General features: G+C 50.6%; 1 protein-coding gene across 1 annotated transcript in view; it reads left to right on the forward strand.

Moving 5' to 3' along the window:
* Dnah10 (dynein axonemal heavy chain 10) overlaps nucleotides 1–15,574 on the forward strand; it is a 124,112-nt gene that overhangs the window by 92,610 nt on the left and 15,928 nt on the right. The window contains exons 54-63 of the mRNA XM_038346140.1: nucleotides 2,301–2,504; nucleotides 2,859–2,939; nucleotides 5,484–5,681; nucleotides 6,286–6,447; nucleotides 7,532–7,706; nucleotides 11,663–11,844; nucleotides 12,872–13,008; nucleotides 13,549–13,766; nucleotides 13,913–14,134; nucleotides 14,290–14,437. Coding sequence (XP_038202068.1) covers nucleotides 2,301–2,504; nucleotides 2,859–2,939; nucleotides 5,484–5,681; nucleotides 6,286–6,447; nucleotides 7,532–7,706; nucleotides 11,663–11,844; nucleotides 12,872–13,008; nucleotides 13,549–13,766; nucleotides 13,913–14,134; nucleotides 14,290–14,437 — 1,727 coding nt within the window. The remainder of the gene's footprint in view (nucleotides 1–2,300; nucleotides 2,505–2,858; nucleotides 2,940–5,483; nucleotides 5,682–6,285; nucleotides 6,448–7,531; nucleotides 7,707–11,662; nucleotides 11,845–12,871; nucleotides 13,009–13,548; nucleotides 13,767–13,912; nucleotides 14,135–14,289; nucleotides 14,438–15,574) is intronic.

Here is a 15,574-nt window from a genome sequence, read left to right on the forward strand (position 1 = left end):
CCTGAAGCCATGTGCGTGTCAGCTCTGTGAGACACTGTGGACCTATCTCAGGTTTTGCAAGAAATCCAGTGCCCATGACCTCTGTTGTCCGTGAGGTTCAGAGTCTGAGATGTGCAGGGAGGGGTGGGTACGGAAGCACACACAGAGATACATAAGGATTGCAGTTGCAATAGTGAGCCTTGCGGAGCAGCACTCTGGAAGCTGGTGTGTCTCCTTCCTGTGGCCCTTCGTCAAACCGCCCGAAGATGAGTTCATTCCAACATCCCTGTGGGTCTGCCAGGTTTCTGGAGGTGACACCGAGGCGTGAACAGGTCCAAGATATATGAATTTGTCCTTTTTGGTTTACAGAGGCTGCCCCAGCCCAGCTCCTTGGCTCACGCCACCCTACTTTCTGCTTTTGTCCCCCTTACCCGAAACCTGCTCTTCACCCTTTCCTGTGACAAAACCCAGCTGCCTGGGTCCTCTGCCTAGTCCCAACTGCAAAGTGTAGTCCCTTTGGCAGGGAGCATAAGCAAACATATTTTTATGTCCTAGGGTGGGGTCAGCTGCCTTTGGGGGCCATCATTTATGCTCCCATATTGGGTAGAGGGGCCAGGAGGCCACTGCTGGAAAAATCTTAATGTAGGGAGTTTCCTGTGCCAAAGGGACGAGACACCAAGGCAAGAATATAGTGACCTCATGGGCAGGATTCAGGAGTAGCTGGGGATGTAGCTCGATGGTAGAGTGCTTGACTAGCATGTGAGGTCCTGGGTTCGATCCCCAGTACCAGGGGAAACACACACACTTATGCTGGGCACAACAGGGCATTGTGTATTCCCAGCACCCAGGAGCCTGAAGCAACAGTGCTGATTCTTGTACACCGTGGGTCCCAGAACCTTGACTAGAGGTGAAGAGGGAATGAAGAAAGAGCTGACACACAGAAAGAATCTGGAATCGGGTGCTCTGGGCTTTCTCTGATGGAGAAGCCACAGTACCCCAGAAGCAAGCTCAGGGTGTTTCGTTGAACAAGGAGGCAGGGTTATTGTATGCAGATAAAGATGGAGGCAGGGTTATTGCATGCAGGTAAACATGGAGACAGGGTTATTGTATGCAGATAAACATGGAGGCAGGGTTACTGCATACTTGTAAACCCTGTAAATGCCCATGTCAAACAATACTCACACAGCACTTCTTGCTCTCTACATAGGAAGGTCAGAAGTCCAAGCTCTTCCTCAGCTATATAACAAGTTCAAGACTAACCTAGGCTACATGAGACTCCGATTTAAAACAAAAGCAAACAGGAGTAGAGGGGCACCGGGATGCAAGGCCTTGTGGGTCGTTTAAAGATTGAGGCTACATTCTCACTGTATGGACACAGTCTATGTGCTTTCTGGATGTCCTTCTGGCCACCTGTGGGGTCTGTGCCCGAGTCGAGGGAAGAGTCATGGCCTTTTGAGGGTGATCAGCTCTGGTCACAATATGAACTCCTCTGCATAGGAACCCCTTAACACAGATGTCTCGCCATCTAAGGCACGATGCTCACAGTCACCTACAGTCACGGCTGGCATTGGGGACTGTGGGTCTGTCCTGGGCCTTGCAGGATTCGACATTGTACACCAGGCTGGTCCCACTGGACACCGACCCTCACTGTTCTAGTTTTATTTCTGCTGCAGCGACACTGGCCCCGAGCACAGAGTGCCTTAGGGAAGGGCAGGTTCATCTAGGTCATGATTCCAGGTGGAAGTAGATTATTTTAGGGACAGTCACAGCAGTAGAAGCTTGAGCAGCTGGTCACCTTACACATGCAAAGTCAACGGCAGAGAGAAATGAATGTACTCAGGCTGCCTGCTTCCAGCTTTCTCCTGCCCTGAAGAGTTAAGGACCCTCTGCCTAGGGAACGGTGCTGCCCATGATGGGCTGAGTCATCCCACATGAATTAACAGACTAACCAGAGAGAGACTCTCTTCCCAGGTAATTCGACATTGTGGCAAGCTGGTGTTTGACACTCACCAGCTCACTCCCCTCAAGTTGTGACCATGCAACCTGTCCTTAGACATTGTCAAATGCTTCCTGGGAGATAAATCCCCCTGTGACGAGAATCTCTACTGTGAGAGGCACATGTGCATGGACTTTGGTGCCCAGCACAGTCCTCAGGGCAGGCAGGGACACTCACTTCCCACCGCTTTGATCTCGGTGTGTGTTGAGCCTGGACCCTAGCCCTTGTCTTCTTCTCTTCCCATCATGCCTTGCTCCATCACCTCCTTTTGCACACAAGGTCAGAACTCGGAGATCTAAAAGCCCTTTACATCCTTGTCCTCCAGGGATCGTCCCTGCGCTCTTCCCTGAAGAAGAAAAGGACGGCATCCTCAGTCAGATTGGGCAGGAAGCCTTGAAGTGTGGCATGGGCCCCGCCAAGGAGTCTGTGTGGCAATATTTCGTGAATAAAAGTGCCAACAACCTACACATTGTCCTGGGCATGTCACCAGTGGGTGACACCCTGAGGACCCGGTGCAGGAATTTCCCAGGTATCCTTCCCCACTGCTGTGGCATAGTGTGTGCTCTGGGGACATCCAAGCTCCCATGGGGATGTAGCACTTGAGTTGAAAGTTGGCCCTGCACCTTTGGCACACGTCCCTGGTCCCTCTCAATCCCCAATAGGCATGGCAGGCGGGTGTGCACATTCTCTCCAACTGCAGGGTGCATGGTGTGGGGAGGTTGCCCCTTTTCTCTCTCCCAGTGTCACAGGGACAAGATGCTGAGACAAAATCATACTTGAATGTGCTCAGCTGAGCTACCACGCTGGTCGATACTAAAGACCGCAGTATACATTGAAGGCACTCTGGGCTGCACGATGATCCTTTTTCTTCTCTCTCTTCAAGGCCTAGTGAACAACACTGGAATCGACTGGTTCATGCCATGGCCATCCCAGGCCCTGCATGCTGTTGCAAAGTCATTTTTAGGTAAGCCACCACTGTTGCAAGGACAGCGTGGTGGAGACCATAAAGAAGTTTGTCGCTTCTCTGAATTTCGATCCAGCAGATTCCTTCACCATAGATTCCCGGTGGCAAAGAATAGCTTTGTGTTGTTACTGTGTCTTGGGGTTATATTTTGCTCTAGTCCAAAGGGATCAGGAGTCTGTAAGGCATGGCCTGCTGCCAAATGTGGCCCCTTGATTGTTTTCATGAATAAAGTTTTATTGGCCCACACTTCATGAACATTTTGTCTTTGGCACATCCTTAACCATAGACAGTCCTATTACTGTTCAGTTCTCTGTAGAGAAAAACTGTACTTAAGGCCACTACCATGGTGGTGCCAGCACGATTTTTCCTTTTCTCTAAATCTATTTTGAAATATATGTATGACCAATGTCACAGGGTGGTAAATAGTTCCAACTTTACAAGTATGTACCCAACAAACTCAATAAACAAAAAACCCTTAACTTCCAAACAAGCCAAAACCATAACTTCAGTTATAATGCAGTCCTTCTGGGAAAGAAGCCAAGAAAACATTTGTTGTGGTGTTGTGACTTAGAATCTGGCAGGCTGCTACTGTGAAGGTCCATGTAGCAATATCCGCTTCGGTCATAGCTGCTGAATTCTGACAGTGTGCTTTGTAAATGTTTGTGTGCTTTGTAAATGTTTGTGGCTGTGTTACAATAAAACTTTATTCACAAGAAACAAGTGGTGGGTCACACTTGCCCTGTGGGGCTGTGGCTACCAGCCATGCTGTGACTGTGCATGCTAGCTTCCATGGTATACTAGTCATCTTCATACCGCTCCAGCATGCTGTGTTTCAGTTCTGTGCACAAAGCCACCTGAAATTTGTTTACAGTTCTTTTCCCTTAGAATGTGTTCCCTGAAGTTGAGGTGACCATGTTGCAAAGCTGGATGCTTGTGGGCAGACTTTTTCAGGCATGCTGTGTATAATCTGAGTCATGGCGGAGCTGCAGAATGTGGACACACCAATGGTGTTTGCTCCTATCTTCCTTCTCTCATATCCTGTTGGAGGCTGCTGCATTCCGGGCCATCAGCTGATCCAAGTGACAAGATCTTGGCTCTGGGAGAGAGCGCCAATCATTCCAATAGATTCCCACAAAGGGCCCCCTTCTGCCAGTGTGTGCTGGACACTGGGACCTGTCACAGAATGGCTGCATGTACCCACCCAGCCGCCATGAGTGGAGGTTTCATGCTGGGCTCTGGATCAGTTGGGTTGGTTGTGGGCCCCACTCCTGAAGCCCTAGCTTCTTATGATGGTGTCTGAGTCCTGAGGAAAGGCAGAGGGTCAGTCTCCCAGGGCAGGAGGGCTGGCCCCTGTGTTAGAGAAATCACCATGGATAGATCAAAGGGCCCAGAAGTTTCCACAGGTAATAGTTGCTCGTTTCCTTTTTAAATTAAATTTTTGATGAAATCAGTTTTTATTTAGGGAAAATATGTCTATTGTAAACTGTTCCATTCTATCTTGAGTGCACCTGAAACATCAATCACATTCATGGTGTCATGCAACCACCACCGCCATCTATTACCAGAACTTTCCATCATCCTAAACTGAAGCTCTGCACCCATCTAAACACTGACTAGTAGGCAGAAGTTTCTGTCCTCCAGCTGCTCCCAAATAAACACACTGAGGTTTATATTAATTATAAATGCTTGGCCAATAGCTTAGGCTTATTACTAACTAACTCTTACATTTAAATTAACCCATATCTCTTATCTACGTAGACTCTGTCCAGTGGCTTGGAACCTTTTCTAAGTATGGCATACTACTCATCTTGCTTCTCCCTACATCTGCTGGTGACTCCCCTGACTCTACCCTTCTTCATCCCAACATCCTTATTTTGGTTGTTCCTCCTACACTTCTTGCCTGGCTACTGGCCAGTCAGTTCTTTATTAACCAATGAGAGTAATACATATTCACAGGGTACAGAGGATTATTCCACAGCACTGACTTCCCTCCCCCAGGGCCTGGATCCCTCTAACCTGCTTCCCGACTCAGTGGCTCTTCCCTGTCTATGTATCCCATGTAAACAGACCCAGGCACATTGCTTCTTTGTGTCCAGTTTCTTTCTTTTTGTATAGTGTTTCTGGAGGGTCACTTATGGTATAGCCCACATCAGTCCTTTGGTTCTTTCCAAGGCTGAACAGGACTCCACAGTGTGGGCATGCCATATTGTTACCGTTCAGCACAGATGGACTCATTCCTTTCTCCTTACCACTCTGCCCCTGTGAACACTGGCATCCACAGACCTGTTGGAGGCTGGGTGTCTGGTTCTTTTAGGCACATGTATAGGAATGGCATTCTTGAATCTTTGGGTCAATATTTCACTTTTTGGGGACCTAGTTTTTGTTGTTGTTGTTGATGATGATGATGTTGTTTCTCTGTTTTCTGTGGTACTGGGGCCTGTCTCCACAGCCTCATAATGCTAGACAGGTACTTGCCACTGAGCTGTCTCCAGCCCTCCTTTTCCTTGTTGTTAACCCCCGCTTTCTCCTCTCCTTCCTGTCCAGGGGACAATTCCATGATTCCCGCAGAGAATATTGAAGACCTTGTGGAGCATGTGGTTATGGTCCACCAGTCGGTGGGTGAGTTCAGCAAACAGTTCCAGCAGAAGCTGAGGCGCAGCAACTACGTGACGCCTAAGAACTACCTAGACTTTATCAACACGTACTCAAAACTGCTGGATGAGAAAACCCAGTACAACATAGGTGAGCAGGGGCAGGGCAAGACTGTTTGGACAGTGTTCAGGAGTAAGGCTCATCCCTGCAAGGCCTAGCACCTTCATGATTGGGGCTTTTGCATTTGGGGCGGTTCATCCTGCGGGTAAGACACTGCATGCTCTTAGTTCTGTGTGGCCCTGTGTTTGCAGGTCTGTTTTCTTTGCCCTGGATGTCCTCTTGTCCCCAGTGTGCTCTGCTAGAAAGGGTTTTTGAGGAAGGGCTCTCTGGCGGTTGGTTAAGAGATGCACTGTTAGCTGGGAGGTGCGGCACACACCTTTAATCTCAGCACTCTGGAGGCAGAGGCAGGCGGATCTCTGAGTTCATAGCCAGTCTGGACTACTGAGGGAGTTATAGGACAGCCAGGGCTACACAGAGAACCTATCTCAAAGCCAAACCAAAACAAAAAAGACACACTGTTTTTCAGCAGTGTCTTCATGCTCGCAAATGCCTTGCATGCAGTCTGGTAGCTAGAGCGGGTATGGCATCTTGTAGAAGTGAGTTTTTCCCTCTCTTCTTGGATGGATCCCAATGCGGCTAATGCAGTCTCCTGCCCTGGAGCCTGGACCACTGACCATGCGCTGTTTGCCCCCAGCACAGTGCAAGCGTCTAGAGGGTGGGCTGGACAAGCTGAAGGAGGCCACCATCCAGCTAGACGAGCTCAACCAGAAGCTGGCCGAGCAGAAGATCGTCCTGGCCGAGAAGTCGGCTGCCTGCGAGACCCTGCTAGATGAAATTGCCACCAACACAGCCATAGGCGAGTGCCTGGTGTGGGCCACCTGCCCTGGGGCCAGTCTGCGCCTGAGGGCCCGGGGCTGCTCCAGGTCCCTGCTGAGAGACCGCTGTGCTGTGGGCAGCCATGAGCAAGCCTTGAGGCCCAGACCCACCACCATCATGGGACACCCACCCTGAGTGTCTCCATGTTTGTTTATTTAATTCCTAAACGTTTTGTTATTTTTTAGTGGTTTTTTCCCTATTCATAGGGGTCATTGTAGTAATTCAATATAAACTCAGTGAGAGGCATGGCTTCTCATGAGGACACCAGATACTGGAACAGGTCTGTCCCCAAGCCAGTGTGACCTCATTTTCGCTGATGACATCATTTCCAATAGGGTCTCATTTTGAGGCTCTGCTGGCTGTGAGCCCGGGGGCCACTGCCTGCCCCCTTGTACTCCCTGAACCCTGTGTCACCGTCATCTCTGAGCTCTAGTTACGGGAGGTCCCCATGACTTAGAGGCAATCAGACAGAACATGAGCCAATGATAAGGTGACGTCAGGCTGTGACCAGTGTCACCAGGCAGAAAGGAAGTAAGACTGAGGTGCTGTTCTCCCTAGATGGGGCATCTCTAGGGCTGGACCTGAGTGAGCATAAATAAAAGGGGGGGATGTCGAGAAGCAGAGGGTGGGGTGGGAGATGAAGGGCCAGAGCGATGGCTCAGTGGGAAAGGTGCTTGCTGCCACTCTTGATGGCCTGAGTTTGATCCTGGGATCCACACAGAAGAAGGAGCTGACTCTGTGGCAGGGGAGCACAAATAAAGGGAGAGAGTGAGGACTGTGGGGGAAAGAGGAGGAACAGATTCATCTCAGCCGTCTGAAGTCACAACACCACCCAGGGTCCTTGGCCAGCAGTATCCAGGCAGGTGCAGCTGACATGGACCCAGAGGGTAGTATCCAGCAGGAAATGCCACAAAGAGTCCTCTCTGTGTGAACACCTATGGCCATCACAGTGACCAGAACCCCCTGGCCACTCTCCCTGATGACCATGCCTGGCTTTGAGGTTCCCACACGACTGAGGTTCCCTGTGCTGCACCCCAGCATCTCACCAGCCCCTCCCTCTGCAGCGGAGGAGAAAAAGAAGCTGGCGGAGGAGAAGGCCATAGAGATAGAAGAACAGAACAAGATCATCGCTGTAGAGAAGGCTGAGGCCGAGACAGCCCTGGCTGAGGTCATGCCTATCCTGGAGGCTGCCAAGCTGGAGCTACAGAAGCTGGACAAGTCGGATGTGACTGAAATCAGGTACGCGTTACCACGTTTGCTCCCACCTACACCCCTAGAGCTCACTCAGGGCCTGCCTCGTGCTCACCCCCCTATTTACAGATAGTAAAGAGGCTCCCCACCCCCCAAGGCCAGGCAAACCCACCCAGGGAGTTCAGGCTCCACCAGGAGGATGGTTGTGAGCCACCATGTGGGTGCTGGGAACTGAACCCAGGTCCTATGAAAGAGTAGGCGGTGTTCCAAATCACTGAGCCGTCTAGCCCCAAGCCAGAGAATTTTAATATGGAATCAAGGCAACCAGTTTCACAAGGTTCTGACTGTGGAGTCAGGGTTTGGAGAGTAAAGGCTGCCTGTCCATCCTGTGGTACCTGTCTGTATCCTTTCTGCTTGGCCCTATGTTCTACCTGTTTTTATAATCTAAAATGTATTTGTTTCATTACAAGTATGTGTGCATGCTCTGACCCCTGTGTGGAGGTCAGAGGATTACTTTCCAGCGTGGGTTCTCTCCTTTATTATGTGGACCCTGGGGACGGAACGCGGTCATCAGCCTCGGCGGCAAGGGTCTTTACTGGCTGAGCCATTTCACCGCCTCCCCACCCCCAATTTCAAAGTTTTAGTTCGTGTTTGTGCTTTAATGCAGAATTACTTCCTTAGGGTTTTAAACTGGCCAGAGGATCCCACAGTATGGGTGCCACACCTGATTCAGTGGGCACTCTGCTGTGTCTTTCCTTGAAACTTATCTTTTGTCTTTACAAAGGACACAGCAAACAAGCCTTCACAGCACCTGGCACGTCCCCTGTAGGATCCAGTTCCAGAGTGGGATGTCTGGGTCTCAGGGTGCACAGTGGACAGTCTCCCCACCCCAAGTCCACATCTGTACCTGTCTCCTCATAGCTTCATTAAAGAGGTGTCTGCATTTTTGCCCCTCTTCTAGCAGAAATGAGGTCTGTGTGTCGTTTTTATTTAATTTATATTTCTCTCATTAGGTGGCCTTTTGCATATGTGGTTTAAAAAAAGGCAAGAACACGGCCTTCCTTTCTGTATTGCATTGTTCTAACTGTTGCTATTTTAGGTCTCACAGTGTTTTTCCATAACACCTCTCTCTCTCCCTCCCCTTCTCCCCCCACGCCGTGTGTGTGTGTGTGTGTGTGTGTGTGTGTGTGTGTGTGTGTGTCCTGCCAGGGAATAAACCCCAAGGTCTCACCCAAACACACTAGGCAAGTGCTCTACCACTGGCAGCCAGCCAAAGACTTTGTATAAAATGGAGCGTATCTTTACATCCATAAGGGAACTGTAGATACTTTCTGGTTCTGTCAATGGGTATTTGACTTGGTGCGTGAGGCTGGTGTGTGCATTTGGTTCTCTCACACAGGCGTGGGTTTACGTGGCGTTGTTTAGGAAGATTTTCTTTTGTGGTGTGTAGATCATGACATGGGTAAGATGGCACTATGAGACCTAAAATAACACCCCAAGGGCAGCAGCTTCCACCTTTATATGTTTTCCTCTTTTTATTTAAATCTTTTGTTAGTGTCTAGGGTGTTTTCCCTTGAGTTCAGTGTGCATCGAGATGCTAACCGCGCCCCCAACCCCCGCAACAACTACAGTCTGCCTTTGATGGGTCATTTAAAGGTTAAATATAACTGTCATAGCTGGACAGTTTCAGAATCTTTAATTCCTTAAAATATCTTTCTAGTATACTCAGTCCCCTCTGTAGGAACGCTTAAGCATAAATCAGAAGGTGATGGATAACAAAGGTACCTGTGTTCCATTCTCCCCTGAAAAGGAACAGCCGCCCCCATTTGTAACTAACTTGTGACGCTGAGGTGGTCCCGGGAGACTCTCCTGAACAACTTGTCCCACCCCCCTCCAGGAATGGAGTGGGCTGATAGCGAAATGGGGCAAATGAACCGTACGTCATTGTAAGTGAGTCAGAGTTAATAAACTCAAATGGGAAGGACACACAGACTGCCACTTGGGATTTAAATGAAATGGGTTTGAGCCCACGGTAGCAATGGGATGCTAGCTGAGATGCAGGACCCAATCCAGCTCCGGGGTGTATTGTGGCTGTGGGAAGGGTCACAGCTCAGGTTCTAGAGGCTGGGGGTGCAGAGCAGGCCTGTCCCCACAGACTTGGGGAGCATCATGTTTGGTATCTGGAGACTGGACCCTGCTAAGGGAGCAAATTCCTGCCTGCAGCAGAAGCACAGGGTTACCAAGGAAGAACCAGTCCCCTCAGCCTTCAGAGGCCCGTTAAGTTCTGGAGGCTGACTCAGGTGCCAGAGGTCCAGGCAAGTCCCGGAGGCACCTCCTCCTCCTCCCCTGTTGAATTCTATTGCACCCTGTGCTCTGTAGCCCCGATTTATAGAATGCCAGCAAGAGGGGGGAGTTTGGGGGAAACTAATCAGGGAAGAGAGACTAAACCTGGTGGGGGAGGGGGAGCACACTGGGCCACCAAAACTTGCTAAGAGGTCACATCAGGTCCAAGGGGCTGGCTCTGCAGATGTTTCCTTCAGAGTGAAGCCGCTGTGTGAAACCCTACATGTTCATTCCTCTAACTTGCAACCTCTGCAACAAAGATCACCACTTCACAATAAGAGCACCAGACTCCAAGTACCGAAAGCAGCTTATTTCATGCGATCATAAAGCAGTGTGGCAGGCGTACTGACTGAGCACAGGGAGCAGACTTCACAGCCCCCGTGCCTGGCCCTCCTGCCCTATCCTCATGGGAGGAGTAACCCGGGGGGGCTCACTCTTATGAATCATCTCGGATGCCCACATTTGTCTTTTATGCCATGAATCTGGGTGTGGGTTCATCCCTATATTTATTTTAAAACTTAAATGATCTTGTGACATCTGTAGGTCACTGGGCAAGCTTGGCTGTTAATTCTCTATTCTAGCCTGGGCGAGGGGGTAGCTTAGAGTCTGGGTGGGGGTGGGAATGGCTGCAGAGATTCATGTGGCAGGGGCCAGTGCTTTCTGTTAATCTGTTTTAACCTAAACTAGTTGGAGACACTTTTGGAACCAACTATCAAATATTTTATTTATTTTTTTCTTTCCTGAGACAGGGTTTCTCTGTGTAGCCCTGACTGTCCTGGAACTTGCTCTGTAGATGAGGCTGTCCTTGAATTCAGAGATCCACCTGCCTCTGTCTCCCAAATGCTGGGATTAAAAGTGTGTCCACCACTGTCTGGCTCAAAACTTATTTCTTATAAACTAGGTGTTTCCAATACCCCATTTCTATGGTATTCTGGGAAAACAGAGGATTCTGGGTAAATTAGGTCCTGGATTATGACTTAAAGTGGAATGCATTGCTTTCATGGACTCGCGGGAGCTGGAGCTGGAAGCTTCTGGCTCTGTACTCCTGCTTTATAGAGAGAAAAACTTTGACCTCTGGCTGACCCCTAACTTGCCCATAGCTTAGGACCCACCAGGCCACGTCCACCCCTGCCTGTATGTGCAGACCCATGGACTTTCTCTTCCCTGGCCTTCTTGACAGCCATGTCTTGTTGCCTGCCATTAGCATCCAATGCCCTGCAAAGTCAAGACTTCCCCTTATCCCCCAAGGCCAGTTCTGAACCCACTGAACCTCAAGGCTGGGCTAGCGCTGGCCTCACTCCCAGCTCTGCTCTCTCTCTGCTGCTGCTGCTGCCTATGGGGCCTGTGCTGGCTTCAGGGCCTGGTGCAGGCTTTTGCCCAGTGCAGGCAGCTCCAACTGCTTGGCTCTGATGATGGCCTGGGGACTGCCATTTTGGAATTTTAGTGGCTACCATCACGTTTCTGCTCCCTGCTGTCTTCCAGGAGCCTGGTGTGGGGCTAGCAAATGAGATCTTTCCTGGGCCACCTTCCTTCCTTTTAGGGACTTGGCATACACTAGTCCTGGGTAGGCAGCTCCAGGGAACCCTTCTGCATGCCTGTCTTTTCTCAGGAATTCTAACGGGGCCCTGGCCCTTCTTACCTGGGGCCCTTCTGTCTCCCAGGTCATTTGCGAAGCCCCCAAAGCAAGTGCAGACAGTCTGCGAGTGCATCCTTATCATGAAAGGCTACAAGGAGCTTAACTGGAAAACTGCTAAGGGCATGATGTCTGACCCCAACTTCCTGAGGTCCCTGATGGAGATCGACTTCGACTCCATCTCCCAGAGTCAAGTAAAGAACATCAAGGGTGAGTGGGGGTTGGGTGTCACCATAGCCCTGGAGATGGGACAGAGGCGGCTGCTGGCTCTCTGCAGTTGGCTCAGCAGGGGTCTGGCTCTCCCCAGCAGGAAAACAGGAATTGATGGGAACCCAGTTCTGCCTTGGCCCTCTGTGTGGCTTAGCACCTTCCCTTTGGGCCTCTTGCCAATGCCGTGCCTCTGTGTGCACCTGGGGACCAACCAGGGAAAGGGTCAGAGAATGCCCAAGTTCCCTGCCGGCTGACTCTTGGCACTGGCCAGGGCTCTGCCAGGAGGGGTAATGTCCCCATAGATTCCATTGTCACAGCTGTGTGCAGCCTTACTCCTGGGGGTGGGGGTTGGAGTGGCTCAGCAGATAGAGGTATTTATTCAGAGTGCCTGGTGACCTGAATTAGATCCCCAGAAAGTAGAGAAAACTGACTCCAAAGTTGTCAACTGACCTCACTTGACAAGTGCACCATGGCATGTGTGTGTGTGACAAACATACACATACAGAGAGAGAGAGAAAGAGAGAGAAAACATGTGCATATATGTGATACACGCATATGAGAGAGAGAGAATAATTCTTTTAAAGAAAGCAGAAAGACTCCCACTACCAGTGCCCCTCACAGTCCCTAAATTAAACACATTCACTGATGAAATGTGAAACCCCAAGTCCCCCTGCATCTGGATGCCACTGGGCCTAGTTCCACCTCTGTGACATAGCTGGGGTGATGGTGGGGACCCTTCCATAGCTTCTGAATCCCAGTCACCTGCTTGTCTGAGCCCTCTGAGTGCTCCTGGTCCCCAGAGAGTGGAGGGTGTCTGGTGGGGTGTCTGGGTCATATGAGGTCACAGGGAGTCCCAAATTGCAGTGGTTTTACCCTTCATACCCACCTTCAACTCCACACTCGAGAACCTCCAGGCTGCGGGACCCTGAAGAGTGGGCACTCGCGACACTTCCTCTGTCCATGCAGCGTGTCTCCAGTTTTATGTGCCCTGAGACAGAGCTTGACAGTCACTGTGTTTGACCTCTAGGCCTCCTGAAAACTCTCAACACCACAATTGAAGAAATGGAGGCTGTGAGCAAGGCAGGGCTGGGGATGCTGAAGTTCGTGGAGGCCGTCATGGGCTACTGCGACGTGTTCCGCGAGATCAAGCCCAAAAGAGACAAGGTGAGCCAAGGCCTCGTTTGGGATCAGACCTGCTGGAAAATTCTGGCAGGTCCTGCCTGGAAGTACATAAAGACTTAGGAGCCCGGCCACTGCTCCCACTCACACAGTGCAGACAGATGGGGTTGGAACCTGTGTGTAATGCAGAGATGGTTATAGCCACACCCCAAGCTGCGGTGGCTCTTTAGCCTGGGCTCTCTTGGCTGCAGGGATGGCTTCTCCTTCCTGCCAGGACATCCTGTGGATTGTACAATATTTGGCAGTGCCCTGTCTCTATCTACTTGAAGCCAGTTGGCCTCACCCAGAAGTATCTCCAGTCATTGTCACGGGCGGTCAACCTAAGGCCAGCAGAGAACACAGTATTTACATAATGATTCATAACAGTAGCAAAATTAGTTATAAAGTAGCAATGAAAATAATTTTATGTTCAAGGGTCACTAAAACACGAAGAGCTGTATCAAAGAGTCGTAGGAAGTGAGAACCACTGATTCAGACAGAGATGGCAGTCCCTCTGCCATCCTTCTGCTAGCTATCTTCACACAGGTGGCCAGGCTGGAGCGGAATTTCTACCTAACCAAACGGGAGCTAGAACGGATCCAGAACGAGCTGTCAGCGATCCAGAAGGAGCTGGAGGCTCTGGGGGCCAAATATGAGGCTGCCATCCTGGAGAAGCAGAAGCTGCAGGAGGAGGCAGAGATAATGGAGAGGCGGCTGATCGCGGCCGACAAGCTCATCTCTGGTCTGGGATCAGAAAATGTCAGGTGAGAGGCATCACCCACCTAATGAAGGGACCCATAATCTATGCAAATTTAGCACACGTTCCAAAGGACTGACGGAGTCCTCAGCAGGTTCCCATCAGTGGTGGCCAGATGGGAACTGCTCAGCATGGCTTCCTGGTCCCCTGCAGGTGGCTCAACGACCTGGATGAGCTAATGCACCGGCGGGTGAAGCTGCTTGGTGACTGCCTACTCTGCGCGGCCTTCTTGAGCTACGAGGGTGCCTTCACCTGGGAGTTTCGGGATGAGATGGTCAACCAGGTGTGGCAGAACGACATCCTGGAACGAGACATCCCCCTTAGCCAGCCTTTCCGATTGGAGAACCTCCTCACAGATGATGTGGAGATCAGCAGGTACCGCACGGATCCCAGAGGGGTCTGCGTGGGCGTCACCTGGGGTTGCGGGTGGGCTGCAGGGCTAGGAAGCACAACCAGCCCTGAGAAAGGTCATGGATTATTCTAGAAGGCTGACCCCGTGACCTCCAGCTCTCTATGGTTGTCCCTTGCAGGTGGGGTTCTCAGGGCCTTCCACCCGATGAGCTCTCAGTTCAGAATGGCATCCTTACCACCCGGGCCAGCCGCTTCCCGCTCTGCATCGACCCCCAGCAGCAGGCCCTCAACTGGATCAAGAGAAAGGAGGAGAAAAACAACCTAAGGGTGCGGCCCCACCCTGAGCCCCACCTGAGGGCCGAAGAGCCCCTTCCTTGTCCTCTCCCACCCCCCTCCCCTGCTTAGGGGTTCAGGTTGAGAACGTCTTTAAGGTGGAAATCATGTCTTCTGTCTTTATTTCTTTCAGGCCAGGCCAGGGCTTGGTGGCACAAGATGCTCCAGTGTGTCTGGGTGGGGGGTTGGAGGCCTCAGGGGAGTTGGAGCCTGGGACGGGGTAGGTGCTGGTAGGGAGGGAAAGTAGAGGTGACAACTTCATTGGACTGTGACTCACTTAGCAGTCTCTTAGTCATTCAAAACAGAAAGGTCTGTGGCTTTTTTAGCATATTTGCTGAGTCCTATAACAGAGTCAGTTTAGGATGTTTTTAGTACCCCCATCCCTACCTCACCGAGAAGAATGATGTTTCCCTTAGTGACTGCTCCCCAGCCTCCATGGCTTTACCTATTCTGGATATCTCTTATGGGTAGGACCATACAGGATTTAGTCTTTTGTAACCCGTTTCTTCTATGTTGTAAGGGTTCAACCATGTTGTAGCAGGTGTGGGTGCTTTGTCCCTCTTTACAGCCATGCAATATTCCGTTGTGTGAACATACCACATTCTGTTGGTCCAGCATCAGTTGAAGAACAGCTGGGTTTTGTAAATGGAGACTACTCGTTCATTTCCCAGCTGCCCAGACCCAAATAATCCCACAGAAACTGTATTAATTGCAACACTGTTTGGTCAATAGCTTAGGCACATTCTTAGCTAGCTCTTACATCTTTTTTTTTTTTTTTTTTTTGGTTTTTTCGAGGCAGAGTTTCTCTGCAGCTTTTTTTAGAGCCTGTCCTGGAACTAGCTCTTGTAGACCAGGCTGGTCTCGAACTCACAGAGATCCGCCTGCCTCTGCCTCCCGAGTGCTGGGATTAAAGGCGTGCGCCACCACCGCCCGGTCTAGCTCTTACATCTTAAGTCAACCCATTTCTATTAATATATGTATCACCACGAGGCTGTGACCTACTGGTAATATCCCAGCGTCCTTCTTTGGCAGCTACATGGTGGCGTCTTCTTGGCTCTGCCTTCTCTCTCTCTCTCTCTCTTTCTCTCTCTCTCTCTCTCTCTCTCTCTCTCTCGCTCTCTCTCTCTGTCT

The sequence above is a fragment of the Arvicola amphibius genome, chromosome 10, assembly GCF_903992535.2.
Source record: "Arvicola amphibius chromosome 10, mArvAmp1.2, whole genome shotgun sequence".
NCBI lineage: Eukaryota > Metazoa > Chordata > Mammalia > Rodentia > Cricetidae > Arvicola > Arvicola amphibius.